The following is a 27,852-nucleotide window of genomic DNA, read 5'->3' as shown; positions in this document are numbered from 1 at the left end:
AATCAATTGTGTCCTTAATCAATAAATATTTCCCTCGTTTCTCTCGTGTGGAAAGAATATTTGGTTTTGCAAGTGATGTTGGGAGCTTGAGCCCATTGATGACTCTAACACTTATGATATGATATTGTATTACCTGTGTGCCACATAATGTTAATGATATTTTTACTTTAGATGATCTATGTGCTTACATGATTACATATTATTGGATACTCTTTAAATTTCTCTATTATTTTTCATATCCTCAAATTCTTTACACACTTAAATATGCAACCAATTGGAGAAACAATATATTGTCACCAATGTTTTTTATTAATAAGTATTGTTGACTAGGGCGCCGACCCTTTAACATAGTCAAAGACTATCAAACAACACATTAACAACAAAATCTATCAAACAGGCAAACAAAGGGGCTTACAAGACCAAAAACAAAACATACCCAAATCGAGGAGGAATAGAAACATCTGAGCCTTGATTGGGGGAGGCTTGGGGAAGGGGGGAGGACCTGTTGGTTCCCAAACCAACAGATCCCCAAACCCTAAAGATTTAGCCACTTTCTTATCAATAGGTTCAAGGTTGAATTTGGCCAATGAACAAGATTCAGTCAAAAAACTGAAATCTCTTGCACTTTTGACTTTGCAAAACCAAGGCGGGTGTACCTGAGCAATGCCTAAGTGACTTACAACTTCCAACACTCATGGCATTACAAATTGCAGCAAATATCCCAATATGAATATATGCCAAGGAAAGTTTATGAACTTAAGATTTGGCTACAATCCTGGCTTTTCAATTCTCACTCAACACTTGGGGTTGATTCCTACACTAAACTAACTCCTAATACTAACTCCTACAAGAGAAAAGAAATGACATTTGAGAATATTTGATTCTGAAAACTGGATGCAAGCCCCATGACCAATGCCTTTTAGAGCAACAGAGTCAACCCTCAGCATGCAGACATTAAACCCAAATAGTTTAAATTGTAATCAATGAGTTCTCAATGTTAATGCATTACATCAACACCCTCTATTATAGTTTTATTTGCAGTCATACTTGAAGATCCTATGTGCATAAAACATCATTTCTCATCCTATTAAAAGCAGTTTAATCTCTTCCTTGAAGAGAAGCATGAAATAAGATGAACACCAGAACTTGTTGGGACAAAATAGATGAGCCTTGATCATTCATTTCATAAAATAATGTTCTTACATGCTGGAGACAACTACAATAAAGCATTAAAAACTTACTTGCATACTATTCATAAACTATTCAAAGCATAAAACATCTACAAGTTGAAAGAAAAAATAACTCTAATATGCTCCTAACTATCGATTGTACATGGAAGCCTTTCTTTCAGAATGATTTTCAAAAATTACATCAAAATCCTCAAAAATGAGGAGAAAAGAGAACTAAATACACAAAGAAGAAAACCCTAAAATAATCCCAAAGAAGATTCCAAAGATGACATATCTTCTTCTTTGTTGAATTTTTGAATTTAAAATATGCACTCTTCTCTCCAATTTTGCCTTTAATCTGCAACTCTGAATCTACTGATGACACCTAGAGAATCTAGAAAAAGATCCCTACATTCGCACAATTATGCTTCCCAAATTGACACACAAAAACTGACAAATGTAACTCACATAAGTTGTGATAGAAGACTCATCATTTTTTGCATTCTTCCCCTTTGAATTTGTTTTCTTTGCATGCAGCCCACGTTTTGTCTCAGACCAAAAATAGCAATTTCTCTATCTTTGAAACTGCCCTGTCTTGTCATTTTTTGTACATTTATTTTTTCTCTTTTTTGCAAAATAATACCCCCTTCACAAGCTATAGGATATTTACCTATTCACCCTTAATCGAAAACTAGGATTTGAAACACATATACATTATGCCTTTTACATATTTGATGCCACAAAGATATCATTATCAAATATGATATGCTCTCACATACACAGTCAAGATTAAGATCGGTGAAAATATTTTAACTACCTCACCCATGACCCCTTCACCATATTAAACTTTACCTAGAGTATAAACAATTTATGGTAACAATAATCCAAGTAAAATATTTTTTCCATTGAAATTCATCCCCCCACTATTGATTTTCTCTAGTCTTTTACAACAGCGAGAATTTTCTCCAACTAGTGAAACAATTCCACTCGATATTAAGCTCTTCCATGAAGTTGAGGACATGACGCCGCAATCGAGCTGAGCCATGCAAGACTGCCACTACCATGTGCTTCCTACATGTCCAAGTTCATTTTAGATCACCTAATTACAACTTTAACATTTTAAAATTTTCGGTCGAATCAACAAGTATGTTGCAAGCATGGGTGCACCGTTGCAGAGACGTAACTTTTGATACACTGACAAAAACATCTACAAAATGCCCTCTAAATGTTAGACCAGTTCTCCATTTTCGTTTTGCCCTAATCCATCACCTTTTCTGCGCCCTAATTTGTTCCTTTTGTATTCACTTTCTTCTTGCTTTGTGCCAATACGCAGTCCTGCAACGCCTTTTGTTTGCCCTAAATTTTATGCGGGGTGGTGGGATGTTTGTCTTCCTTGCATCTGCGCCTCGTTGATTTCCCTGCAGCTGCCTTCAAGATTTCAGTGTGACATGCCCTTTCGGTGAGACCCCCTTCGCTCTATCCTGAAACTCTGGTCAAACAATCACAACTTCAAGACACGGCTACTTGTATCCTTAAGGAATATGATTTGACACTTATGCGTGAGATCGTTCCATCCAAACTTTTGCAGATGCAAAATGCACCTTGCATAATATCATTAGGGTTTCCTCCTATACCCTTGCACTCTTCCTCTATAATGCCCTAAAACATTAATCTCATTGCTTTACTGCAAAGAGGAAAACATCCTGCGTTCGCCTTGCCTTATATCCTTATCTTCCTCCGCAGTGCTCCTTGAGTGTGTTGCTATCTTGTGGGGTGGCGAGGAAGCCTTTTCCCTGTGTTCCATCTTACCTTGTGGTGTCTTCTTCATACTTTCAAGACCCTTGCGGGGTGGCTGGGGTCGAATTCCCACACGCACTTGTTGCCCCGCGCTACCGTTCCTCTGGTCGTCTTGACCCCGCGGAGTGGCGGGGGAGACCAAGATTCCTCCTTCCCCGCTGCCCAGCGAGCTTTCATACCTCACTGCAAAAGTCCTGTGAGGTAGAGAAAGAGTTGGATTTCGTTCTCCCCCACCATCCCGCAGCCTTCATCATCATGCCATGGAAACTTTGCAGGGTAATTTTGAAATTTTCTGAAAGGCTTGAAATTTCATTTATTCACCATGCTTCCTTGGTCACTTCGCGGGCTCTACCATCACTTGGGTGTTTAAATTGTTTTTAAAATAACTTACCCACACCTTTTTCATTTAAACCATGAGGATCATCTTACTCTTGTCCCCTTAATAAGTCATTTTGAAATTACTTTACGTGCTCAACACTTCCCCAAAGTGGTCTTGCATGAGTGCAAAATTATAAGCTCTCAAAGTGAGCTACTCGAATTGATTCTACAGGGGTGATTTCTGAGTGTCATAGGCAAAATTTTACTTGGGCCCTCAAAATTTGACAAAATTTTTGAGGTCCCAACAAGACCTCCCCTTCTGCCTGTGGTGAACCACCGTCCATGCAATGCAATCATTAGGATCATCGAGGGAGAGATCGTTCGAAAGGGGGTTCGCATGAGAATGACCAATAGAAACATCAACAAGTTGCAGAGAAGCTGCAAAAGATTGAACAGGTACTATGTCAGAAGAAACTATGGTAGCTTTCGAAGGTTGCAGTGAAACTACGGTAGGTTGCAAAGGAGCCATAGAACAAGGTTGCGAAGTCTCATAAGCAAATGGAATATCGGTAGGATCTACCAACAACTCCTCACCTGAGCCATCTGAAATCTTCTCAAAAGCATATATAGTTAAATGGTCAAGTGTAGCATCCTTCCACTAGGTCACAACCCCCTTACAACATGAAATAGAGCAATTTGAAGCCAAATGTCCTGTAGAGAAGCACTTCCGACAGCGAAAGGGGAGACCTTCAAAATCAAGCGGTTACGTTCAGGGCCTATCCCCAACCATGAGAACCACACCTCTAGGGAGAGGCAAAGCAACATCAATGTCAACCAAGATGTGGGCGAAGGTGGAGTGGCCCATAGAGGAAGTGTCATCATCCACCATCAAGAAGCAACCAATGGAGTTGCTAATGGCCTCAAAGTAGGATTGTTCCAAAAAATGAAGGGGAAGATTCAGGAGCCAGACCCACATTGGACGCACGTTAAGTGGTTCAGTGAGAGGGTTGAAGGTAGTAGTTCAGGGCTTGATAGAGAGAGGGTGGACACCCTAGGCCCACAACTTACCCAAAATCAAATCCTGATCCACCGAGGAGGTAAAGGAGGCAATGAAAAATCCTTTAGCCAATGGAAATAGCTCAATATTGTAAGCAACCAAAGGTTTCCAGGAGTCACTTACCCAATGATGGAGATTCGATAAGGAGGGCCAAAGCCCAGAAAATTTGCACACCAGGGCACAACGTTAGTAGAACCAAATGTTGTCCACAACATCTTGCCTACAGACAATCACAGGGGATGACTTGGCACAAGGGAGAGGACGAACACCCTTGGAGGAACATTTGAGCTGTAGATCTTACCACACGAGCAAAACTATGTTTACCAACAGGCGGGGGCAAGGGCGAAGCAACATCCTAAGTATTCTTGCCAGAAGTAGTCACCACACCATAGGCCAGAGCTAAAACTATAGAACCCATGGGAGGAGGGCGCTTGGCAAGATAAATGGTCACAACAACACCAAGAGAAGCGGCCAAGGGGGTCTCTCCAGCCAGGGGAGAAGAACTCACTGCTGCCATCGAAGTCGGGGAAGTTGAAGAAGGGTGAACCACAAAAGGGTCGAGTAGGTCGGGAGTCGAATCAACCGAGTGAGCAAAAGTGGAAGGAGGCGGTCCAGACTTGGAGGGAAAGAGATAATTCAAACAAGAGGGAGCGAGAGACTCATTGCGCATATCTGACATTGTTCCTATGTTGTAATTTTAAACATTACATTATACTAGACAAAGATTCACTATTGTACCCATATTGATCTTGATAGCACTTACACTCTTCCATATGAGTGGATATTGTATGTGGGAAAAATGGATTGTTAGAATTGAAAATGTGAAAAATACGTAAAATACCAATCCACACACACACACAGGACTTCTTGATGCAAGCTATGGAGTAACGATGCGTTACTCAGCTTCCCAAGGAGGGTCCCATGGTTCTCTATCTCACAATGTCCCTCAAATAAAATATTCATTTAGGAATATGGTCATTTTTATATGTCTACAGATATAAATCACACATGACTACTATTGAGCATACAACATTATGACCATTAAGTAGACCATAGCATTATGATTTAGAAATCCATATCACCACTATTAAGTAAAATGTATTTACTACCCAAAGAAAACCACATCATTTTATCACGTTGAATAAAGTATTACCATATTACTTTTGGTATATGTAGAATTCCTAACCACTATATTTCCATTTTATCATTTTTCCTAAATAGTCAAATTGTGTGAGAGATGGCACTCATCACATGCTTATAATGTATTCCATAGATTCCTATGGAGCACACATTCGAAGGAAAAACACATAAATATTTTACATAGATCACATCCATCACATCCTTTTATTTCACTTGTGATTTTAATTTTTATTAATAATAGAAACATTACATTAAGCCTAAGAAATTTGAGTCCAAAATGAGGATTACAAAACGTAGAACGTTTATCTTGTTGGCAGAAGAATACAAAATTGTCATAGATATAACCTTTCTTCATTAAAAAGAAAAATGGCAAAATAATACTACAAAAAGAAGAAAATTTGATTTCTTTTGGAGGTCGAATGCATAAAAAAAAGGTGAATATTGGAGGGCATTAAACGTTGTATTGATATCATTTGTTGTATTTCTACAATGAATCAAAGCAATGAATGCATGCAGAACTAAGAACTAGTTTGCAATTGTTGACAAGCCATACTAACACATTTTACTTCAAACCAAATGAACGGGGTAAAATAGACCACCTACCACATTTTATTTATTTATTTATAAGTATTATTTTCATGTTGGTAGAGAATGTTTATATACTTTGATATATATATTTATATAGATTCATATGTAAAGTGGGGTAAAATGTAATTGTAAAATTTCCACTCATTCACATTAGTTCTCATATAATTTTGGGTTCATTTTAATTCAATGACTTAAAGTAATTACGCATTGACATGTGACACACTTTTATACTAAGTTGGACTCATTCTACAATCCTTATCTATCCCCATTTACTCCTATATACATATATTCTCATGCATTTGATCTTATACTAGCCCCATTTATACTTATTATTAGTCTACACTTTCATGCACATATTTTTGATCCCAAGATTTGCATTTCACTATCCTAGGCTTTTCCCTAGTGCACAATTTGATCACAAGGAGCATAGTATTGATCCAAAATTGAAACTTTTGAATTCTATTCTCTAAGCTTCTACCTTTTTCTACTAGCCATTAGGAGATGGCTCTATACATGTTTATGCAACACATTCTTATGTTTTATTGTTTAAAAGATTCACTTGTGCAATTAATTCAAATAGGGAAATCCAAGGATCAATTGATTATTGAGGAACAATCATTAATCGATCATTTCAATTTAGAGCTTAAAACTAACCCATCACATTATGAATCCACACATAGGTGATTCTCATATTTGTATATATAGGTGTCACATATTTATCCAAGACCATAAAGTTGGTCTATCTAAGGGGTTCAGTTAGGACAACTTGACCTAACAATCCAACAGATTCCTCAAACGTATTTTTAAGTACCATCATCCTTACTCATTTATAGACATCAAAGGTTAAAAAATTTAGGTTGTAAAAATCTATTATCCACGAAATAACATTTTACATATTAAAAAATAGATCCACACTACTTAAAATCAATCTCTAGCTATCCATAAAAAAACTTTGAATCTATTTTGATTTGAATATATTGAATATACAAAAAATAAAAATTAAACATTAATATATTGATGCTACGCATCTTTAACTTTCATATTCTAACACCAAATTAAAAACTAAACATTCTCATTTTTATTTAATTTTAAAATATCTATCACAATTATCAAACCACAATATTTGTATAACTACCTACATTTCATTTTATCTAATGCTCCTTGATGACATTTTATTCTCTTACAAATACATTAAAACAATACTAGCCATGAAGGAAGACAAATAAAAACAGCTGGAAAATGGTTTGGTGGTAACATGAAGACCAGCCGGCTTACTCGATGCAAGTGCCTCAATTGTTATTTGGTCCTTGCAAAGAAAAAGTACAATTTAATCAATAAATATTTTTACTTTACTTGATTCCTAGAATAAAATATTAAGTTTCACAATATATCAATATACAAAATTAGTCAAAACCATTAGTGTCTTTGACATTAAGAAAATCCACTTCCCATGTTATCATTAGAGTGGTCAGATCCAATTTGGTGTATGCACTTATATGAGGGAACCAAATACAAAATCAATAAAGCTTTTGTTTTCTTTCTAGGGCCCCATTACTTCAATTCTTCAATAATTCATTATGCAACTGTATTTCAAAATATTGTCAATATATTAAACATTTTATGATGACCATATAATCCAAAGCCTCTGAATTGCTCACCATATTCCAGCATTTGGGAGCTTTATTAAGCATTTAATGATTTTTAAATTCTCCCCTTAACATGATTGATCATATTGAATTAGGAAAAACCAAAATACCATCATATGGATGCTAATGTGTACATGCAATGTTAATTTTTAAGTCAAATCAATGGATTGAAATATTGTCTATTTTATTAAGGATTGCAATATAATTAATAGGATGATTATATGTTTTTTTATATTATCATTTTACTAAGTTTAAATTTTTAAATCATATGATTAAAATTAATTTATTTTGATCTTCAAATGATTTTGATAATCTGACTCCCCCATTTAATTAATAATTACTTTTAACTTTCTATATAGACTCTTCTATAATATTATAATCCACCATTTACAAATGGAAATACTAACATTTATAAACTATAATATCTATTCAATGTGTTATTTGTTAATACAAATTTAGTTGCTTCATGGATGAAGAGTATATTTTCTAATTTCCAACCCGCTCAAGTTAGTGGGAGCGTGAATATACTAAGCAAGGTGGGGACGCACCACTCCTTTGCTTTTTGTTGCATCTAGGTTTGTTCATTGGACATAAGAGTGTATACGTATCTTTTATTTTTTGATTTTTTATTAATTATTTAAAATTTATTAGTTTCAATTTTAGTTTTAGATTTTGTTAATTATTTATAATATTTTTGGATTTAGTTGTAAATGAATATTTTTAAATAAAAAAGTTTTATAATTTTATTTTATTAATTATAATATTTTTTTTATTTTTTTAATCAATTTTTGCAATTAGCTTGAGTATTATTTTTAAATGTGTATGGTAAATATTTTCAATTAAAATTTAAAAATAACTTCTATATCATTAATAAATTATATTATAAAAAAGAATCTATTGATGGAAAAAGTAATGTCATCCCTAATCATTGTTTCTCCTAAAATTCTAGAGATCTAACAAATTTGACTACAAAGTGAATGCTAATTTGGTGCGGATGGCTCCCACAGGTAAATTTTCAAATTTTTGACCATCATGATTTACAAGTTCATCAATGCTTGCTAGTACGACCCAAGAAGAGGGGTCATAAGTTTTAAAGTTGGACATCTAAGCAATAGAACTGTGGGCCTTCTTTTATCTCAGACCAATCCAAGCAACAAATTCTTCCACAATGGCTAACACACAACTTTCAAAATCAGTGAGAGAAGAATCAACTTCCTCAAAATAGAGTTCTTCCTTAAAATCTACATCCAATCAACTTCCTCAAAATGGAGTTCTTCCTTAAAATCTACACCCTCTTCATCTTCATAGCACACCTCTTTATTTCTTCTCCATCACAACCTGAACTTTCTTCACTGATTCCCTCCAATAAGCTATCATCTTTTCTTGAATAAAAGACACTTTTTGAATTTGAGAGAGTTCTTTTCATATTGACCTTTCTTGTGGCTCTTCTTTTGATGATGCTTTCAAAAGTTCTTTATGTAATGTTCCTCTTTATCCTCATTGCTTTCCTTCTTATCACGCGGACATTTAGAAGTGACATGTCCTATTTTACCAAAATTAAAACATTTGAATGGTACCAACTCGGATAGCAATTGAAGAGCACTAAATTATACTGAAAGGAGGGGGAGTGAATCAATATAACAACCTTGTTTTACTTTTCAAAACTTAATGAATTGCAATCGCAATACTTCAGAACTTAAACATCCACAACAGTAACATATATGCAAGATCTAGCAATTAGAAACAAAAGTACGCATGATTTACATGGAAACCCTTGCAAGAGAAAACCACGGCAAAATATTGTTATTGTATTAGAAACTTCTTACAACCTTCATAGGCACCAACCAAGAGGAGACAACAACTCCCTTTTGATGATTCTTAGGAACCAACCCATTGGAGACACCAATCCCCACAAGAGACAGCAATCTCTTTAAATACAAGGCACCAATCTCCAAGGAATGATGTGATAAGTACTTGATCGACCTCTTGAATCAAACCTAACTCTCCTTTACACATCTGCTAAAAAATGCTTCTTTAAATCTGCTTATGATCTTCAAAAATCTTTGCTCACAGGTCTGCAATATTGCTTCTTTGAATCTATTTGTGATATTCAATAATCTTTGCTTGGAGGTCTACAATAATCCACGAAGTTTTCTTACATATGCCCCTTAGATTTGCTCTTAGGTCTGCTCTAGATCTGCTCTAAATGGGAATAATATTAAATGGATTCTTGATTAAATAAACCTCCAACATTCTTCATGTATACCTTGTGAAGATACCTCTTCACCAACCAAGGCAAAAGTCTAGATTTTTATTTAATTTAAATTTGCCTCCCAAAGTGGCGCCCATTTCCATGAGACCAGCCCAAGCAAAAAAAAATGTTTTAATTTATTGATTTTTTTGTAACTCTTAGGTTAGGGTGCACCTCTCAAGGGGGTCATCCCTTATTAAAGTAATATTTAAATGCATTTTTAAATTCCATAATTGGGTCAGCTCCAAGAGGGGGTCGGTCAAATCAATTAAAAATATTTTACAATTTATAACTCAACTTTAGATATGCAATTTATCTCCTTGCTTGAATATGTCTCAATAATAGTGCCATAAATTTGGCACAAGCTGTCCTCAATCAAATATGCCACAAAATGATCTTTGACATCAACGACAACAATTTACAGCAGTGTTAGATGGAGCTGTTCATGTACTGTATAGATACAAAATTGATGTGTCACAATCTATGATACTAGAGAGAGCTAATGTCATTTTTACTTACGAGCATGGTTGCATGCTTTGATGGTCTACACCAAGGATTTTCCTCCACTTCCAACCAGTTCTCCCTACACCAGGATTACCAAGATAAAATTCTTGTGTCAGGTTTGTTATGGTTTGCCAATTCCACATTTCATATTTGTTTTTTTCAATTTAAACAACTGCATATGTTTGAAAGCCAAAAACTTACGTTCGTTAATTTTAAAACTAATTGCTTTCTTATTATGTCATTTCAAAGTTTTACACTAATTTTGTTCTAGAATTTTGAGCAGTTTTAACTTCAGAGATTACATATCATTACATATCAATTTGACATTGTTCGTATCCAATATTTTGATTGCAGAGTAACAAATGATTGCAAAGCCTCGTGAAAATTCATCATCCTTTCTCTATTGACAGATTGCATCAGCTAAGCTTTCCAATCTTCATCACTCTCATCACTCTCCTGCAGTTGGACAGTGGTAAGTTAATCTATAGAATATATACACAGCAATCATCTATGAGGCTACTCCTGAACGGAATGAGCATTTTAAATTTGACGATGAAAATGCAAAAGCTATAGTACAAGTATCACTTGAAAATAAGCATGAAAGGCCCAAAAACAAATAAAACTTTGAAAACTTCCTTAAAAGCTAGTATATATCCAGTGGGATGAGCAATGACAACATCCACTTGACATAAAGAATGGATCTGCTAAGGTAAAATTTCAGCATTCTAGATTGGCATTCAAGAGCATAGTTCATATGTAATCTTTTATAAAATGTCCAAAGGTATTCCTCATCAAATTCAAGCATGCTATATTTACGTAGTTGTCAAAAAAGGATCTTTTATTAAATTTAAAGATATGTAATTATCATACAAAACCAAATAGAGTCTCGTCTTCCTGTTTCAAAAAAATCACCCTGAACATAAGCATTGGGGAGAATTTTCTACCAATGTATGCTAGGAGTGTGCTCCCATTGACTGGGGATACCACTCTAAGTTAAGACTGACTACTTAATTTAACAAAATAAAACAAAAAAGATAATCTAAATAAATGCATAGAAACTCTTGGAAAATTCAAAAAGAATTGAGGGTATAAAGAATCAATTAGTGTTGGTCAGATATTATTTAAGACTTAAAAGTATCTACATGCCCCTTAGGAATATTTGCGGTGTTTCTCCAAGATTCCATGACAGCTGGACATAGGACTAGTTTCCAGGGACGATAATAAGATTGGTCATTTTGCATCTAGATGTCCTGAAAGGAATTCAAGATTTGAAGAAAGAGTTAGAAGATATTTTAAGCCTAACCCTGGATATCAGAATAAGTACAAGACAGAGGGGGCAACTTATACACAAAAAATGTAATAAACTAAATACAGATATATAACAATGTTAGCATTACAAGTAACATAATTAAAAACTGCAAGCAATACGAGCAACCATATAACGCAGTTTAGCATTTCTACACATAAAGTTATTTGGACCAGGCAATCAAGTTTACTTCATGCTTAAGAATTACCATCTTCCTCCTCTCTTGGCTGCTGTAGTTCAGAACTTAACAAAGCATCAATGACAATGGAGACACAAACATTTATGTGTGTGGGCAGAGAAAATGAGTGGGGTGCAGCAGAACAGAAGTGGTACTGCAGATGGAGCATCTGTCATGATTCTGCAAACACCTCTAAACACATTCCACATTAACTTCTGTCAACATGATGGCAGCAAATGCCGGCTGCTCACTTTCCTCTTATTTACAGAGGCAAATAGCACATTGTTGTCCATTACAATCTTTCACATAATCTTTATATCACCTGTAATTACATCCCCTGGGATGTCACAAGGACGTGGTCCCTCTTTAGGTGATATTCCCAAGAGACATACCCCATAGTGACGTGGAGTCACTGGAAAGTTCCCAAATATGCAGAAAAAAGGGGAAGGTTGGACCCATTTTGTACCCATCCCCGAAACATATCCTTTTCACGAAACAACATAAAACCCTTGGGGACACTGATTGTTTGTTGTATTTGGAAACATTAGAGAATAACTACCAAAACATTTAGCTAAAATAGCATAATTATGTGCAGGAATAAAAACGTCATTCAAACCAGGATACCAGATTAAACAAATAAAGGTGTGGCTCTGTTATAAATAATAGTCACTAGTACCAGGATGCAGGCCTCATTCTTATAATGGAGTTGTAAGAACACCCTGTTCTAGACTGAGTTTTGTGCTTTTTCACTCAGTGTAATTTTGTCAAACAGTTGGCTTGCAAGCTGACTACTGGTTTTCTGAATTGGTTCTTAATTTGCAATAAAATAAATCGGATAAATTGATATTTGTTGAGTGGCTTTCAGATTTCATTCAATATAGAAAAATCATACATAACAAATGCTAATAACAAGAAGATTAATGCTGATAACACTTATTTAATTCCAACTCCAAGCATACAAATCAGATTCGAACAATATTACAGACCTCGGAATGTCTTCAAACTCGTAATGACACTCAAATATGCTTCAAACTTATGTGTAAGACTATATGATAATGAAACAAATTCAAATCTGAACTCTACAAGTCTGAAATCTGCACAAAACACTGTTCACGTACTGTAGCAGCAGTGTTCACTGCACCGTTCACAGCACTGTAGCAACTCACAAATCTTCACTATCACGTTCGAATCTGCTCCTAATATCTTCTCCAAATCTTCCCTTTGAAAATCTAATAAGCCCAATGTGTTTCTTGAATGAAAACACCATAAATTCTCCTGATTGTATCTTGCAACAGCGAGAAGAATGTTGACAAAGAGGGATTTCGTCCTCCAAGCCCAATAATCAGATTCCCGAGAAATCCAATAGCATAACTTTCATCTCATTCAAGCATACTAAAAACCTCTCACAGCCTCTATTTATCCATTTCTCCAAGAAGCTAATCCAACTCACAGGCAATGTGGATAATACATATCACTTTTATTTTAATATTATAATCCCCTCATTAAGTTGCCCATGTACCTTTTTAAAGAAAGGGGACATTTAATACTTTTAACACTTAACTTTATAGTCCCACTGAAGTTATTAAATAGCGATAAAGTTAAATATTTTAATTTAACTTTATAATTTAAACTTATCGTTAAATAATAAATATCTCAGATTAGAAGTAAATTACCCAATCGACACTATCACCACCGACAATTGTTGCCATTCAAGAATGCACTGAAATGCTGAGTCACTACCCTAGCCAACTGACTTACTAAAAATAGTAAGTTCCCCAGAATTGCATCAAATCAGCTCGAACTGGCCTGTAACTGGAAATGCCTAGGCCAAACATCCCCCGGATACCTTTTGTGTCCTAGTTAGCCTACGGGACCATAAGAAAATAGGCTAACGACATCATCATGCTATGAAAGCTAGAAAGGGGACATTACAGGAGTCCTAGGGACTAATAAATAGCAACTAATGATTATAAAGGGTATAACGAGATAAAATGGTGTCATCCATACAACTATTACACTACAATGATCTCCTATAATTATATACAAGAAAAAACAGGAAAAATAGGAAATCCCCCTCCCCTAACAAGAGTGCTATCGAAATATTTCATCTTGAAAGCACACATATTTCTGATTCCAGCACCCTTAATTGTGACACAATTTATGGCCTTTTGTTTATGTTTACAAAGATCTGAAATTGTTGAAATTAGCAATGGCTGACAAATGATTCTTGAACCATGATAGCTAGAACATATGCATATCATAAGATTGAATGTGTGTAAAAGGTATGCCTTTATGTTATGTTAATATATGTAAGGCCGGCTTAGTTTGTCATTGCAATTGTTGGTTAAAGTTAGTGTAAGCTTTTAAATGGTTATAACAGTTAGATCCAATGGTGAAAGGCGAACCAGCAACAATTGATCCTTTAAATAGTACTTCCATAGTAACATAAGGGATGTTGATTTATACAAGGTTCTCCCTGTACCACATACTGTGAAATAGGACACCACCTCTGAAATACAGCATTGATTATAGTATTCTTGTAAAACTATTCAGTATGAATTTTTATTCTTAGTTCATACTGCTAATGTTTGTACTGGTAGTGTAGTTTAAATATTTAACATCGGGCATTGTTGCCTATGCAAAGTCGGATCAGACTTGAATAGAATCAAAGTCAAACAATAATTATTGACAACACAACAAGATGGAAGATGAGTAAATTGCCTAACCAATATAAGAAACTACCAATTAACAAAGATAGAGAAGATCAACCCAGCCAAGATCTTAGGTATTTGGGGGAACTTTCAATCGAAGAGCATTTAGACAAGAATAAAATAGAAACAAGTTTTCAGCAGATTCCATCTAGAGTAACTTGGTTAAAATCAAAGAAGTTGATCAACTATTGGATAATTGGCCTAGACTACTGGCAAAACACTATATAATCTTCAGGATCTTTGTTTCTAACTAGATCATCAAGTGTGTAGACAACAAATATTGCAAACAGTATGTCAATGTGACCATGAGGAAGAAGAACAAATTGAAGACCTATGTTGTATCCCAATCTAACACCAACAAACCCAAACAAAGGCAAGAGAAGAAGACAACATGGTCAGTGGGTAGGCCAAGAAATTGGGCAATCCTTTAGACTAGTGGACAACAGGAACGAAAAGGGCTGTGAGAGGCAACCAACTCCAAAACTCCCCATCAAAAAATCCTCAGTCGAAGTGAAAGTCGATGCCAAAGCATAAGCAAAGCCCTAGCCACAAACAAAGAAGTTAAGCAACCCAAGTAACTTCAGAGAATAATCCACCACTCATGGAAGAAGAATGAAGCAAACTTCTTCATCTTGTGGAAGGAAGTCTAGATCTTGCCAACCATGTTGGGTCAAATGTTGCTATAGAGGAATCCACTGAGTCAACCAAGACCACAAAGCCCCCTCAAATTGAGGACAGTCTCTATTCTAAGATGGAGTCTCCAAAGTCCAAGAGCATTATTCGAGAGAACAGTGAATTGCCATTGGAGGATACTGATCCAAGAGTACCAAGGCAAGGAATTGGACCAAAGCAAAAGGAGCTTGAAGGTGATCATAACAACATGCGAATTGCCAAAGCTATAGGAAGGATCAAGGATTCAAATGCGTTTGAGAGTGCTAATAGAATAGAGGAACATTCAGGTTATCAAAAACTAGTGATGGTTAATACGTTGGAAGGTTGTGCCTTCATCCCCTTGGTTGTTCAGTTTTGCCCTCAAGGATTCACGACATGGCTTGACTACCTCCTATGGTTTGTTTATCTTCGATGTTTGTATCGGGTGTTAAGAGGTTGATCTTTTGGCACAAAAACAAACCTTGGGCCAACAAGTGATATCAGAGTTCAGATCACGGGTTCGAATCCTTGATCGTGCTGGGGGGGGATTGTTGGAAGTTTGTTGCCTTCATCCCCTTGGTTGTTCAAAGCCGCCCTGGGGAATTCGCAACATGGCTTAACCACCTCCCATGGTTTATCTCTAGTGTTTGTATCGGGCATTAAGAGGTCGATCTTTTGGCGCAATGGAAAACCTTGGGCCAACATACTACACCACCCAATAAAAGTTCAAAGAGGCGAAACAAAGAATTCAAAGATCTATGGCGTATGAATGTCAAGATCATAGATGCAAGACTCACGGAGTACTCGCCAAGTCTCTGGCAAAAACTCGGCTGCATTAAAAAAAGATGCCCAAACCATACTCGCCAAGTCTCTGGCAAAAACTCAGCTGCATTAAAAAAAGAGGCCCAAACCATCAAAAAATTATCTAGCTTTTTTTCTTCAAGTCAATCTCATTCTCTTCATTAGATTATATACATGAAGTATAAGTCACATTTCAATGTCTTTTTCCTTCTTATTTCAATGTCCTTTTCCTTTTTTATAATTTAAGTTATATTCCAAGTATATATTGGCAAGACATTTGAGAGTGGTTTCAAATCTCTTAAGAGTTATAATGCAAATTCTAGGTTTTATAAATTTTCAAACTTACTCAAATTTCAGTAATCAATAGGCTCCTATCAGCGTTCTCTTGCTCTCTCCATCTCACTCGCTTTATCTGCCCTGAATTCTAGACCTATCTATCTCCCTATCACTCTTCCTCTATCCCCTCTCTCTATTGCTCTCTATCTCACTCTCTCCTCTCTGCCCCAAGATTTAGACGTATCTCTCTACCTCTCTCTCTCACCCCCGGACCTCCGCGAGGGGTACTACCCTCAACCTTGTTTTGGCGAGGTGGAGGAGCCACAATGGACTCCTAGAACTATACCCTCTAGCTCTACCTCTACCCTAGTTTTCACTACAGCTGAGAAGAGGAAGATGTAAAATGTTTTGATGTAGTACTTACTTTTAGTTTTACAAAGACAATTTGCTATTTTCATTTTGTTTCAGACTATCAGCCATCAGCATTCCACATGAGGATGCCATTTTGCACCCAATTTGCATTTAAATCAATCAAATATAACTAGATTTATCTTGTTTCTTTTGTGTACTCATTTATTGACTCACAACAAAAGAAACAACAATACTGATAAACCTCAAAATTATAATAGTTGATGTTAAAGACAAATACAATATGAGTCAACCTACTGTACAATGTTGATAGTAAAATGAATGGGGACACTTTTCAAGGGATTGCCCCATAATGTCAAAGGTAGCACTACTTTGCAAATGTTTTGAGCTAGTCAATGATACCAAATGCCCTAAAAGAAAATGTCATAAATATTAACATGATTGATTAGTCTAAGATGAGGAAGTAAACACTCTATGATCACCATCACTAATCCAAGAACCTACACAATTGTTTGTGCCTTTCCAATTAGACAAATTAGCTACAAAGTACTTCCCCCTAGTTTTATATCAAAAGAATTCTATGTTCCATGACATTTTTGGGAGGGCCACAATAGGATGGTGGGATGTGTTTCAAGGACAATTGTCTAGGATGCCATTTATAGTGGATGGCAAGGTCAATTGTCTGTGTGCATAATATAGAAATGTGAATATATAAGCTTTAACCTTTCTCAAATATTTCATGTCATAAAGATCTAAAATATCAAACTACAAAAGTATATAGTCTTCTAGCATATTGTTTACTAGCTAGGTTATTGTGTTTACTAGCTAGGTTATTGGGAGGGCCACAATAGGATGGTGGGATGTGTTTCAAGGACAATTGTCTAGGATACCATTTATAGTGGATGGCAAGGTCAATTGTCTGTGTGCATAATATAGAAATGTGAATATATAAGCTTTAACCTTTCTCAAATATTTCATGTCATAAAGATCTAAAATATCAAACTACAAAAGTATATAGTCTTCTAGCATATTGTTTTACTAGCTAGGTTATTGTGTTGTCCTCCATGCAAATCAAAAGAACATCTAATAGCCACTAGTAGAGGAATTATCAATTTTAGTGTATAAGGGAAATTTCTAAGATCATAATTGATCTAGTCAAAAAGGATGCTTAGTTCACTATCCTATAATAATACTTCTGATAAGATCATCCAACTGATTGGAGAATCAAGATTTCTCTCCAAAATCTACAAGAGATTAAGAAATTTCAAGTTTAAAGAAAGAAAAAACGTAATTACAATGTCATAGCAAACCTCCTTGGCAAATTTGATGTAGCTTTACAAAATCAGGCACCTTCATTTATGAGCAATGAAAGGATGCTCCAACACATGTTCAAAAAAGGTTTGACCAAGACAGTTAATTTCTCAATGGGCCTGCACACAATAGTCTTCTCACTGTTGGTACCCATAACAAACTCAACTTTCATGCTCCCTTTCATCAAGTTTGTCATCATTTGTAGTATTTCTCCTATCAAGTTGCAAAGTCATCTTGTCATGGTTTTGTTTTTTAGGCTAAAAATTTTTGCAAGATTTTCAAGGTTGCACTTTTTTAAACAAAAATTGATGAGATTTCTAATTGATGGTGGTTGCAGCAATGAAAGAAGAAGTGTGACATGCTGAAGGCTATGAACGCAAGCTTGCAACAGTGATGACAATATCTGCCTATTTCTCTACCTAGAAAGTTTCAAAATGGCAAAAGGTGTAAGTGAATTCTATCAATAGAGGTTGAGTGTGTCTTTTCCTTGGCTTTGCCAATGTTTTTATCCATCAACTAATAAAAAGAAGCAAACTGGCGAAATTGTTGACAAACTCCTCCCAAAGTTACTCTTTTTGGCAAAGACTTAAGTGTATTCTAACTCAACATCAAAAATGGGCAAAAGAGGCCCAAGTAAGGATGGTTGTCCTAGAAAACATGAATTCATCAATAATGGGCAAAATGTAACTGTTGATTCATACTTTGTGGCTACAGTTGTGTATTCAAGGTGATTATTCAAAAGGAGGCCATGTTTGGTGATATGTGCTACATGTTGATGTCATAATATAGTTAAAATATAGTTGTGTAACTCTTGGCATTCTACATGTTGGCTGCACAATCAGATGGTTGGTATTCTCATGTGCACATCTATATGTATTATCTCGTGTAAAGGGGCCAAGTCTACATGGTTGTACAAGCTAAATAGGTTAGTATTGGATTGAGCATTGTTGGTATAAATATTAGAGCAATTATAAAAGAGTACGTTCGAGATTAGGACTCTATTAAAGACCTTGTTGCATTGAATCTCTAATTCTAAAATTAACAGTGAGCGTCTTTTGGTAGCGAGTTTTCTCCTGCAACGGTTTCCCATGTAAATATTTGTGTCTTATGTGTAATCTTGTGAATGCATATTGTCCCATTTACTTAGTCTTCTATACATATTGTTAGATTTTGCAAATGTTGATTTTTTTTTGAATAAGTGGTCTTAAGGTTCTTTATCCTAATCTATCGGTCATCTACAACAATGGTCAAAATCCACATCACAAGAGAAGACCATCCAAATCAAACTAATAATGACAACATATCAACATTGTGATATCCAAGAACAAGGTGCCCATAATCTCAGAGAACTCTAACTTATCACTAAGGGAACCAAAAGGAAATAGCCTGATCTAAATAGGAAAGTAAATGCAAAAAGTAACATAATCACTCCAAATTTCAATAAAGTAACATTACATAAAACACAGAATAGCCTAGTCCCCCCTAAAGTGCTATATTTATTTAATTGTACTATGGAAGCAAATTGTTTTAAAGGGATCTTATCAAAGGGATCCTTGGCCAAATCTTCCAACAATTTGGAAGGAAACTGAAAGGATCACTCTAAATCAAAGATCAGAAAATCGCCTCAGACTCGCCAAACTCGACGAGTCCGAGTACGAGACATGCCCGCCGAGTCTAGCGGGCTCGGACTCAAACTCGTCCGAGTCTAGAGGCCGAAATTGCTAGACTCGCTGAGTTGGCGAGTTTGGCGTAAACTCGGCGAGTCCCGTGCCTAGGACTCGGCCGACGGCAAGGCCCGAAAAAGGCCAAAAAAGTTGCATTTTTAAAAGTTTTTTAATTTCTTTTTTTGATGTTATTTATCCTCCAGCCCTAAAAGTGAACTTCATTTCATTCATTTGGAAAAATAGGAGAAAAGTGAGTTGTGAAGAAAAACAAGGGTGCATTGAAGAAAAACCAGCAAGGAGGAAGCTCAAGATTTCCTCCATTTATCACATTGGGGGCTGCATTGTGTTTGGATTTGGTGCATCAAGAGTTGGATAGGAAGAGTTTGCAGCTCATTTCAAGCTTGTTGTAAAAGGTAAGATTGTTTTTTTGAAGGTTCTTTTGTTTCTTGTATGCAAAAATTCCATTTTTTATTCATTTATTTTGAAAGTTTTACATTTTCTTCCAAAATCTTTTGTATGTTTGTAAATTTATTATGTTTTATTGCAGCAAACTTCACTTTATTAATTGCCTCAACTTCAAGTTTCACAAAACTATCCTACAATGTCTACTTCAGCTTCTAGGCCCCCCATTAGAAAGGACCCTGCTTGGAAATATCAAGAGGATTTTCCAAGGCAAGGAAAGGGACAAACAAAATGTACATTTTGCAAAACAATATTCCATGGAGGTATATATAGACTGAAATACCATATTTTTGGTGTGCGTGGACATGATGCCGAACCATGCCTAAAAGCACTCCCTGAGGCCGTACGTGATTGTTATGTAATGGTTGACGAAATTGAAAGGAAAAAGAAACAAAAGGAGGATCGAGCGGCCATTGGGAGAGAGGCAACTTTAGGAAGAGAGACACAGTTACGTTGTGTTGGAGGCCCTTCTTCCTTACCTCCATATCGTCCCACTCAATTTTCTACTGTTGCTGCTTCCGCTTCTACTTCTGTAAGTGGCAGTGCCACCGCCACTTCTCATGCTCCTAGCACTAGTAGTTGTAGTGGGAGTGTTAGCATTGGACCTTGGATTCGTAAATCTAGGTTGGATACCTTCTTTGTGCCTCACACTACTCCTAGGTCCCAACAGTCACTTGAGGGCATGGGTTGGAACAAGGAGCTCCATGATGTCGCTAAAATGGCAGTTGGCAGGTTTTGGGTCTACAGCAGTATTCCATTCTTTAAAGTCAAGTGAATGTTTTATAAGTTTTATGTTTGATTGTTTTAATTTTTATACTTTGATTCTCTTCGTTTTATTTTTTCTCGTACATACTACATAGTACATAGATGATAGAACATACTTAACTTATCTCGTCGAATTTATTTGTGACAGGTCTCCTTATTGGCAAGAAATGATTGATGCCCTTACCATATGCGGGGCGGGGTTCAAAGCCCCTACTGAGAGTGATTTGAGGGGACCCATTTTGTCTCAATTGGTGAATGATGTGAAGAAGGATTTAGATGAACAACGTCAGATATGGAGCACTAAAGGTTGCACCATCATGACTGATGGTTGGACGGATAGGAGAAATAGAACTCTCCTTAATTTTCTTATTTCTTCCACAGGTGATTGATTAATTTTAGTTTCATATTGATTAATTTTAGTTTGAAAACGGTGGCATTTTTTTATTTTAAGGGGCACCATTTTCATCAAGTCCATTGATGCCTCCGCCCATTGCAAGAATGCCACCTACCTATGTGAGCAGATAGAGAAGGTGATTGATGAGGTGGGTGAGGAGAACGTGGTACAGGTGGTGACCGACAATGCAGGGAATTATGTTGTTGCGGGTAAACTTTTGATTTCAAACTAATTTTGTTTGCAAATTAATTACTATTTTGTACCTCCATTAATTACAATTTACAATGCAACAAATTATGTTGCTGCAGATAGACTATTGATGGAGAGGCACCCATCTATAGTTTGGACTCCATGTGATGCCCATTGCATTGACCTCATGTTGGAGGATATTGGAAAACTCCCATGGGTCAAGAGATGTGTAGAAAGGGCAAGAAATGTGTGCAAATTTGCATATAATCATTCATGGGTGTTGGCTCTTATGAGACAATACACAGAGCAGAAGGAGTTGCATCGTCCAGGAATCACAAGATTTGCCACAAACTTCATCACATTGCAGTCCATGCTTAGCTCTAAGTCGGCCTTGAGACGTATGATTGTTGGTGAGGAGTGGTGTTCCTCATCCTATGCTGCCACCCTTGCAAGGAAAGATATAGCAGACTGCATTTTTGATGAGCGAGACTTTTGGGTCCCTTGTGAGGAGATAGTGAAGGTAAATTTTTTATAAATTCTACAATTTAACTTTGTGTTTTATAACTTATTATATGTATTCTCTTATTTGCTCATTTTTCTAAATTACACAATATTTCCAATTTTGCAATTTGTTAAGCCCTTGGTGGTTTTGTTGCGAGTTGCGGATGGAGAAAAGCCCGCAATGGGCTATATATATGAGGGCATGGATAGGGCGAAGGAGGGCATCAAATCCGTCAATGGAGGAGATGAGAGCAAGTATGGTCCCATTTGGGATATCATTTATAGGAGATGGCATCATCAGCTTCATAGGCCCATCAATACAGCAGCCTATTATCTGAATCCGGCATTCCATTTTATCCCTTCTTTCAAGGCTAATGTGGAGGTCCTTAATGGGCTATACTCAATCATGGAGAAGATGGCACCTGTTGATACTACTCAGATAGAGCTTATTCGAGAGCTACAATTGTTCTCAGATGCACAAGGGGAGACCTTCTCTCGTCCTGTCGCCAAAGATGGCAGGACAACTATGATGTCGGGTAAAAATAAATTGTAAGGCTTAATTTTAGTTTTATTGTATATTGTAACTTGTTAAATGAGTTCATGAGTGAGACTGGTTTTATTTATTTTTCTCATTTCAAACTCAAATCATTGGTGGAGCTTTTTTGGCCCAATGACACCAAATATTCAGAAGTTGGCCATTCGCATCTTGAGCCAACCATGCAGTGCATCTGGTTGTGAGTGCAATTGGAGTATGTTTGAGCACATACACTCCAAGAGGTGCAATAGATTATTTGTGGAGAAGATGAATGATCTCGTCTTTGTTCACTACAACCTCCGCTTGAGAATGAGAAAGAATGCATTAGTTGACATCTCTCCTATCATTCTAGATGAGGTTGATCTTGAAGCAAAGTGGGCCAATGAGAGTCAGACAGATCCTGCGATTCCTGTAGCTGTCTTTAGTGATGATGACACTGATTGGATCGACCAGGCAGATATAGAGGCTGAGGATGTAGCCATGGCAGAGGAGCAAAGAGCACGAGCAGAGACAGGAGATACTGAGAGTGACACAGTTGTTCCTGATGTTGGTGAGCATGGCATGGTGTCACGGGGAGCGACTATGGCTGTTGAATCATCTAGGACCTACCTTAAACGCCTTCGCAGGGGGCCAGGGCGAGAGGGTGCACGCTCCTCTGAGCCATAGGCTTGTAGTTGTATTTACCTTTGGTATTTGTGTGGAACATTTGATGATGATCATATGATGACATGGATTTTTTATTCCATGAGTTTTGTAATATTGTATGCATTTGATAATATTTATATATTTATGTTTGCTATTTCCTTCAGCTACAATTTGCGTTTATGCTTATGTGATTTATGTATACTTGTGTATGTAATCAAATGAGCCGAGTTTGATGATGTTATTGTGTCTTTAAGGTGTATTCAATAAAGGGTGCATGAAACAAGTTTTAAATCTTTAAAAATCTCTAAATTTCTTGAGTTTTTCACTTTCCCGAGTCCAGCAGAGTCTGAAGCCGAGTCTGACTCCGAGTCTCGAGTCTGAGTCCGAGCCGATTTCGAGTCCCGTTTCTTTGCTCCAAATAGAAGTAGTTGCCTCACTCCACCCCACATCTAGACTTTGTTCTCTGATTTGATTGCACTGTTTGGATTACCAACCACCTCATCATCACTCATGCTATGAGAACTTGTCATGACACAGCAAGAAATGAAATTTATGGTTTAAATTTTTTTATTTAGTGCATATCCATAATAAAAGAGCTCAAGAAACAAGGATTTTCCTTTTCTTCATGAGAACATATGATTTCATATTAATAACTTAAAAATGAAAATGAAAATGAAAATGCCAAAAAAAAGTACAAATTTCAAAATTTGTGATGTCTTACTTGTTGGTTTGATGAATGCTTTGAATAGTTAACTAATGAAGACAATTTAAGCCTTCCTCTTCCTCTTCCTCTTGCTCAATGCAGTGACAAAATATTGATGGTGATTTGGATTGAGGGTGGTCAAGTACATTTAGATTTTTTGCGGTATTGGGGCATAGGTGGGGCCAATTGACATTTTAGGGTTAGGTTTAGTGAGTTAGATTTTTTTTATTTGAAGATAAATACAAATATAGCTCAAGCGAGCCTTTGAAGTAACAAATACTATTGCTTCAGTCCTTACTTGTAGTACAATATTTAACTCCTTATGAGCATTAACATTTTAGATAACTACTTTATATATTACCAATAGAAGCCAAACAATGGAAGACAAGGAGTCGCCACTTAGAATTCCATCATAGATATTACTTTGGGGGTTTGAACTTGGTTCTCCACAATGAGAATCCAATGCTTTAACCATTTGAGGGATTTCACAAAGTTCCCATGCGTCTTGGGAACCTTCCTAGAGTCTCCTCAATGTCCCCAACAAGCAGTGGCATCCCAACAAGTGGGGGCATCCCAAGACCTTCCCTTCATAAGAGGAACATCCTAAGGATGTTTCCCCTTTGATGGTGGTAGTGGGGGGAAGGGTGGGGTGGCATCTTGTCCTTGTCTCCATGCCCCGAGGACATCCCCGTTTCAAAAACACCTCATTTTTTGAGGGGACACCCTATGGAACACTAATATTATATATTTATGTCCTTTATTATTCATGTATAATTTATTCCCTGTTTGGTTATATAGGCATATGTCATTAATCTCACAATCAATATGATTTCTTTCTTTCTTTCTTGTTCACCACAAACATCAGCGTGCTTAGGCATTCTAAAATAAAATATAGAAATCAATCCCATTCAAGTGATCATACATTATTTAAGAGAGCTCATTTATATAGTCTACAAAAAAATCTTATTTCAAACGAAGAAAATAAAAATTAAAAAAAAAACTCCCATTGGATTTCATTATTTGATATAAGCATACAGGTTTGAAAAGATAAAATGAGTTAAACTTAAGAACTCCATCTTAATGTAATAAACACAAAATAAACTGCTTTAACAGTTCTTAGATTTCACGATCTTACCTCAGATTCACTTGGCACTTCTTCTTCATCAGAACTTTCCTGCTTTTTCTGATAAAGATTACAAAAGTAGAAAATCAATATTTGAAATACATATTTCAACTAAATTATCATTTTTTTCTTGGCAATGCTACAAAACATCTTTATGTAATTAAAAAAGGAAGGGAAAACTATTTCTCATCTGCACATGTTGGAACGTGATGGCAGAGAGATCTAGAGTCTAGATATAGAACAAACCTTAGATTGTTTTGCTTTACTCCCACTTCCTCCCCTTCCTGCATCCACATGACAGATAAAAAATTTCAAATCAGAAAAGAAATAACCTAAAAAAGTTTTAACATTCTCACATGTTTTTTCTTCTACAAAACAATCAGACTAACCAGCATGAAATACATGAGATCTCAACAAAGAGAGAAATATAAAAAAATTCCCAAACAAGCACAATTTCAATATACTATACCCCGTAAAGTTCAAATTGTGCAATGCGCACTGCAAATATAATTTAGTGTATTGTTTCTCAAGACTGATTTCGCTTTAAAAGAAAAAGATTTGACAGTCATCAATGTTGATATTATTCAAAAATGGGTGATTTGCTCAATACAAGTCACGGGTCAGAAACTTGCATTGTGACTCATTGTAATCTGTTTTTTTTTAAACAGTAGCTAATTAAATTAATATTCTCTATTATCAGACTTCTGTATTGTTCTATTTTGTATGCGTCAGTGCAATATCATTGTGTATCTAAACTCTCCAAACAAACAAGCATTCAAAGTCTCACTCAAACACACAACTGTTATACCTGCAAATCTGAAATAATCATCTCTGCAAACACTATATCAGAAGTAGGATAAATGTTTGACAAATTGTGATAAGAGGAAATAGAAAAAATTTGAAATAAAACAAGTAGGGGATCTTACATAAGGCCACTACAAGGGCATAGGTAGAGGGTTGTACTTGTAATACCCTCTAAACGTAGCTTGTCCTTCTCCTCCAAGGTGATCACCAACAAATAAATCCTATGACCCACTCACCTATTAGGTTGTATCCTTGGGCTAGTTGGCTTTTACCAATAGCATGCAAGTAATGGATGCCAGGAGCTACCCAACGAGGTTGGATTGTCTTTGTCAAAAGCATGGAGGCAGTGAATGCCAAGATCCACCCGTTCAATAGGTTCAATGGGTTGTGGAGGAACTACCAAATATGTGCATAGTCAAGAGCATCGTGTAATCAAAAAAGAGAAAAGGACCATGGTGTAGTATGGGATGCACCGATTTTCCTTTTTCCTATTGTCATATCTCCATAAAGGGTTCAAAGATTGAGGGAGCTAGGTCATAAGAATCTAGAGGACGTAAGAAGATTGCAACCTTCCCTTGTGATTAGTTAGTTGGTATATGCTTACGAGAATATAAGAGATAGAGAACATATCAAAAGTGGACTTACCCAGATTGTGTCTACCTTGGTATATTAGGATATTGGCTTGAGAACTCCATCCTTGACAGCGCCCCAGAGTCCACTTGGATGGGGTGGATAGGGTCTACTTATCTACATGGTTGTTGTAGTATTGCATTCTAGCACTAGAGAGAAGGACAATGTAGGCTTCCAATAGAATGTAGCCATTCCAGTGATCAACCACACCTGAGGTAATTTCTATTTAATTGTTGAGATCATAGTTTGCATACTGAAATTTGACAAACCAAAAAATTTCTGAGCCAACCAAACTAAACAGCTTAAACAATACTTAAATAATTAAATTCTTATTGAAATGCTTAGATTTCTTTAGAATACATTAAATTTGTGTGTTTATTGGTGAACTAGTGGGAGAAAATTAGACATTTTGATTCAGGTCAGATTGTCATCAGTGATTCTAATTGTTATAAAAAGGAAAAGAAAAAATTTGTAGCCAGTTTGGTTAACTTATTACAGTATTGGGCTGTTTATATGTCAAAATAAAAATGATGAATATAGGGTTCGTAGATTTTTCTTGTGTTCCAAGCCAGCAGGATGGAAGCATCACACACTTTATGTTAATGCAAAAAAGCTAGACCCTTTTCACAGTAAATCCAAGGTGAACATTGCAGTAAATTGTTGACCCCTATGTTGGAAAGTTATACTCCTAAGATACAACTCAAAGGTCAAATATCATGGCAAAGAAATATAGCAATTCATATCTCAGGTAAATCACTCTGCTCTGCATTTTGGGGGGCCTTGGCTTTCCTTGGACATAGCAAACTATTCATGTTTAGAACTAAGGGTTTTTCTAATTTCCATTCATTGCAAGTTGGTACAAGAGAAAAAAGGCCAGATCTCCCTGACATTGTGGAGAGAGGATTTCTCATGTTTTTTAACTTTTTTGTTTTTTTAGTAAAAACTAAAATACAGATATGGCTTCATAAACATACAACATAGGCAGTTAACATACATCAGCTTGATAACTAAACAGTTTTAGAAGCTTTTACATTTGTCATTGATGTCAAGTTCAATCAGATGCATTCATATTTATGAAATTGGCAGAGATTCTGAAACCCTGGGTGGATAACGAAATTTGCAGAAATTATGTTTTATGAAACCGTAGTTTGGATTTTACAGAATGCATACGTCAGTTTGTAGGGTTTGAATTTTACAGAATGTATAAATCAGTTTGTCCCCAATGGTAGCATCACATTGTGTCATCCTTGAGGTTTCTGTGTGTTAGATCTGTTTTGATGAAAACAGTAACAGCAAGTTATTCTGATGAAAAGACAGTAAATGAATATGCATCAACTTTTGTTTCGGATTGTTGACCTTGTTCA

General features: G+C 36.1%; 1 protein-coding gene across 7 annotated transcripts in view; it reads right to left on the bottom strand.

The window, feature by feature from the left end:
- Positions 1-7,239: 7,239 nt before the first annotated feature.
- The window catches only part of LOC131037736 (DNA-binding protein RHL1), a 118,054-nt gene continuing 97,441 nt past the window's right edge, over positions 7,240-27,852 (bottom strand). For 2 of the 7 annotated variants that reach the window (XM_059207521.1, XM_057969925.2), the window contains exons 11-13: positions 25,301-25,338; positions 25,067-25,114; positions 10,677-10,926 (exon numbers count right to left, since the gene is read on the bottom strand). In XM_059207521.1, coding sequence (XP_059063504.1) covers positions 10,891-10,926; positions 25,067-25,114; positions 25,301-25,338 — 122 coding nt within the window. In that variant the 3' untranslated portion in view covers positions 10,677-10,890. Of the gene's footprint in view, positions 7,376-10,143; positions 10,550-10,676; positions 10,927-11,281; positions 11,721-25,066; positions 25,115-25,300; positions 25,339-27,852 lie in introns of those variants that run through there. The other 5 variants (XR_009104285.2, XR_009104286.2, XR_009104284.2 and 2 more) reach the window with 5 other exon arrangements.

This window comes from Cryptomeria japonica, chromosome 6, assembly GCF_030272615.1.
Source record: "Cryptomeria japonica chromosome 6, Sugi_1.0, whole genome shotgun sequence".
Taxonomy (NCBI): domain Eukaryota; kingdom Viridiplantae; phylum Streptophyta; class Pinopsida; order Cupressales; family Cupressaceae; genus Cryptomeria; species Cryptomeria japonica.
The sequence above is the reverse complement of the archived record's forward strand: the minus strand, read 5'-3'. Positions and strand labels throughout refer to the sequence as shown.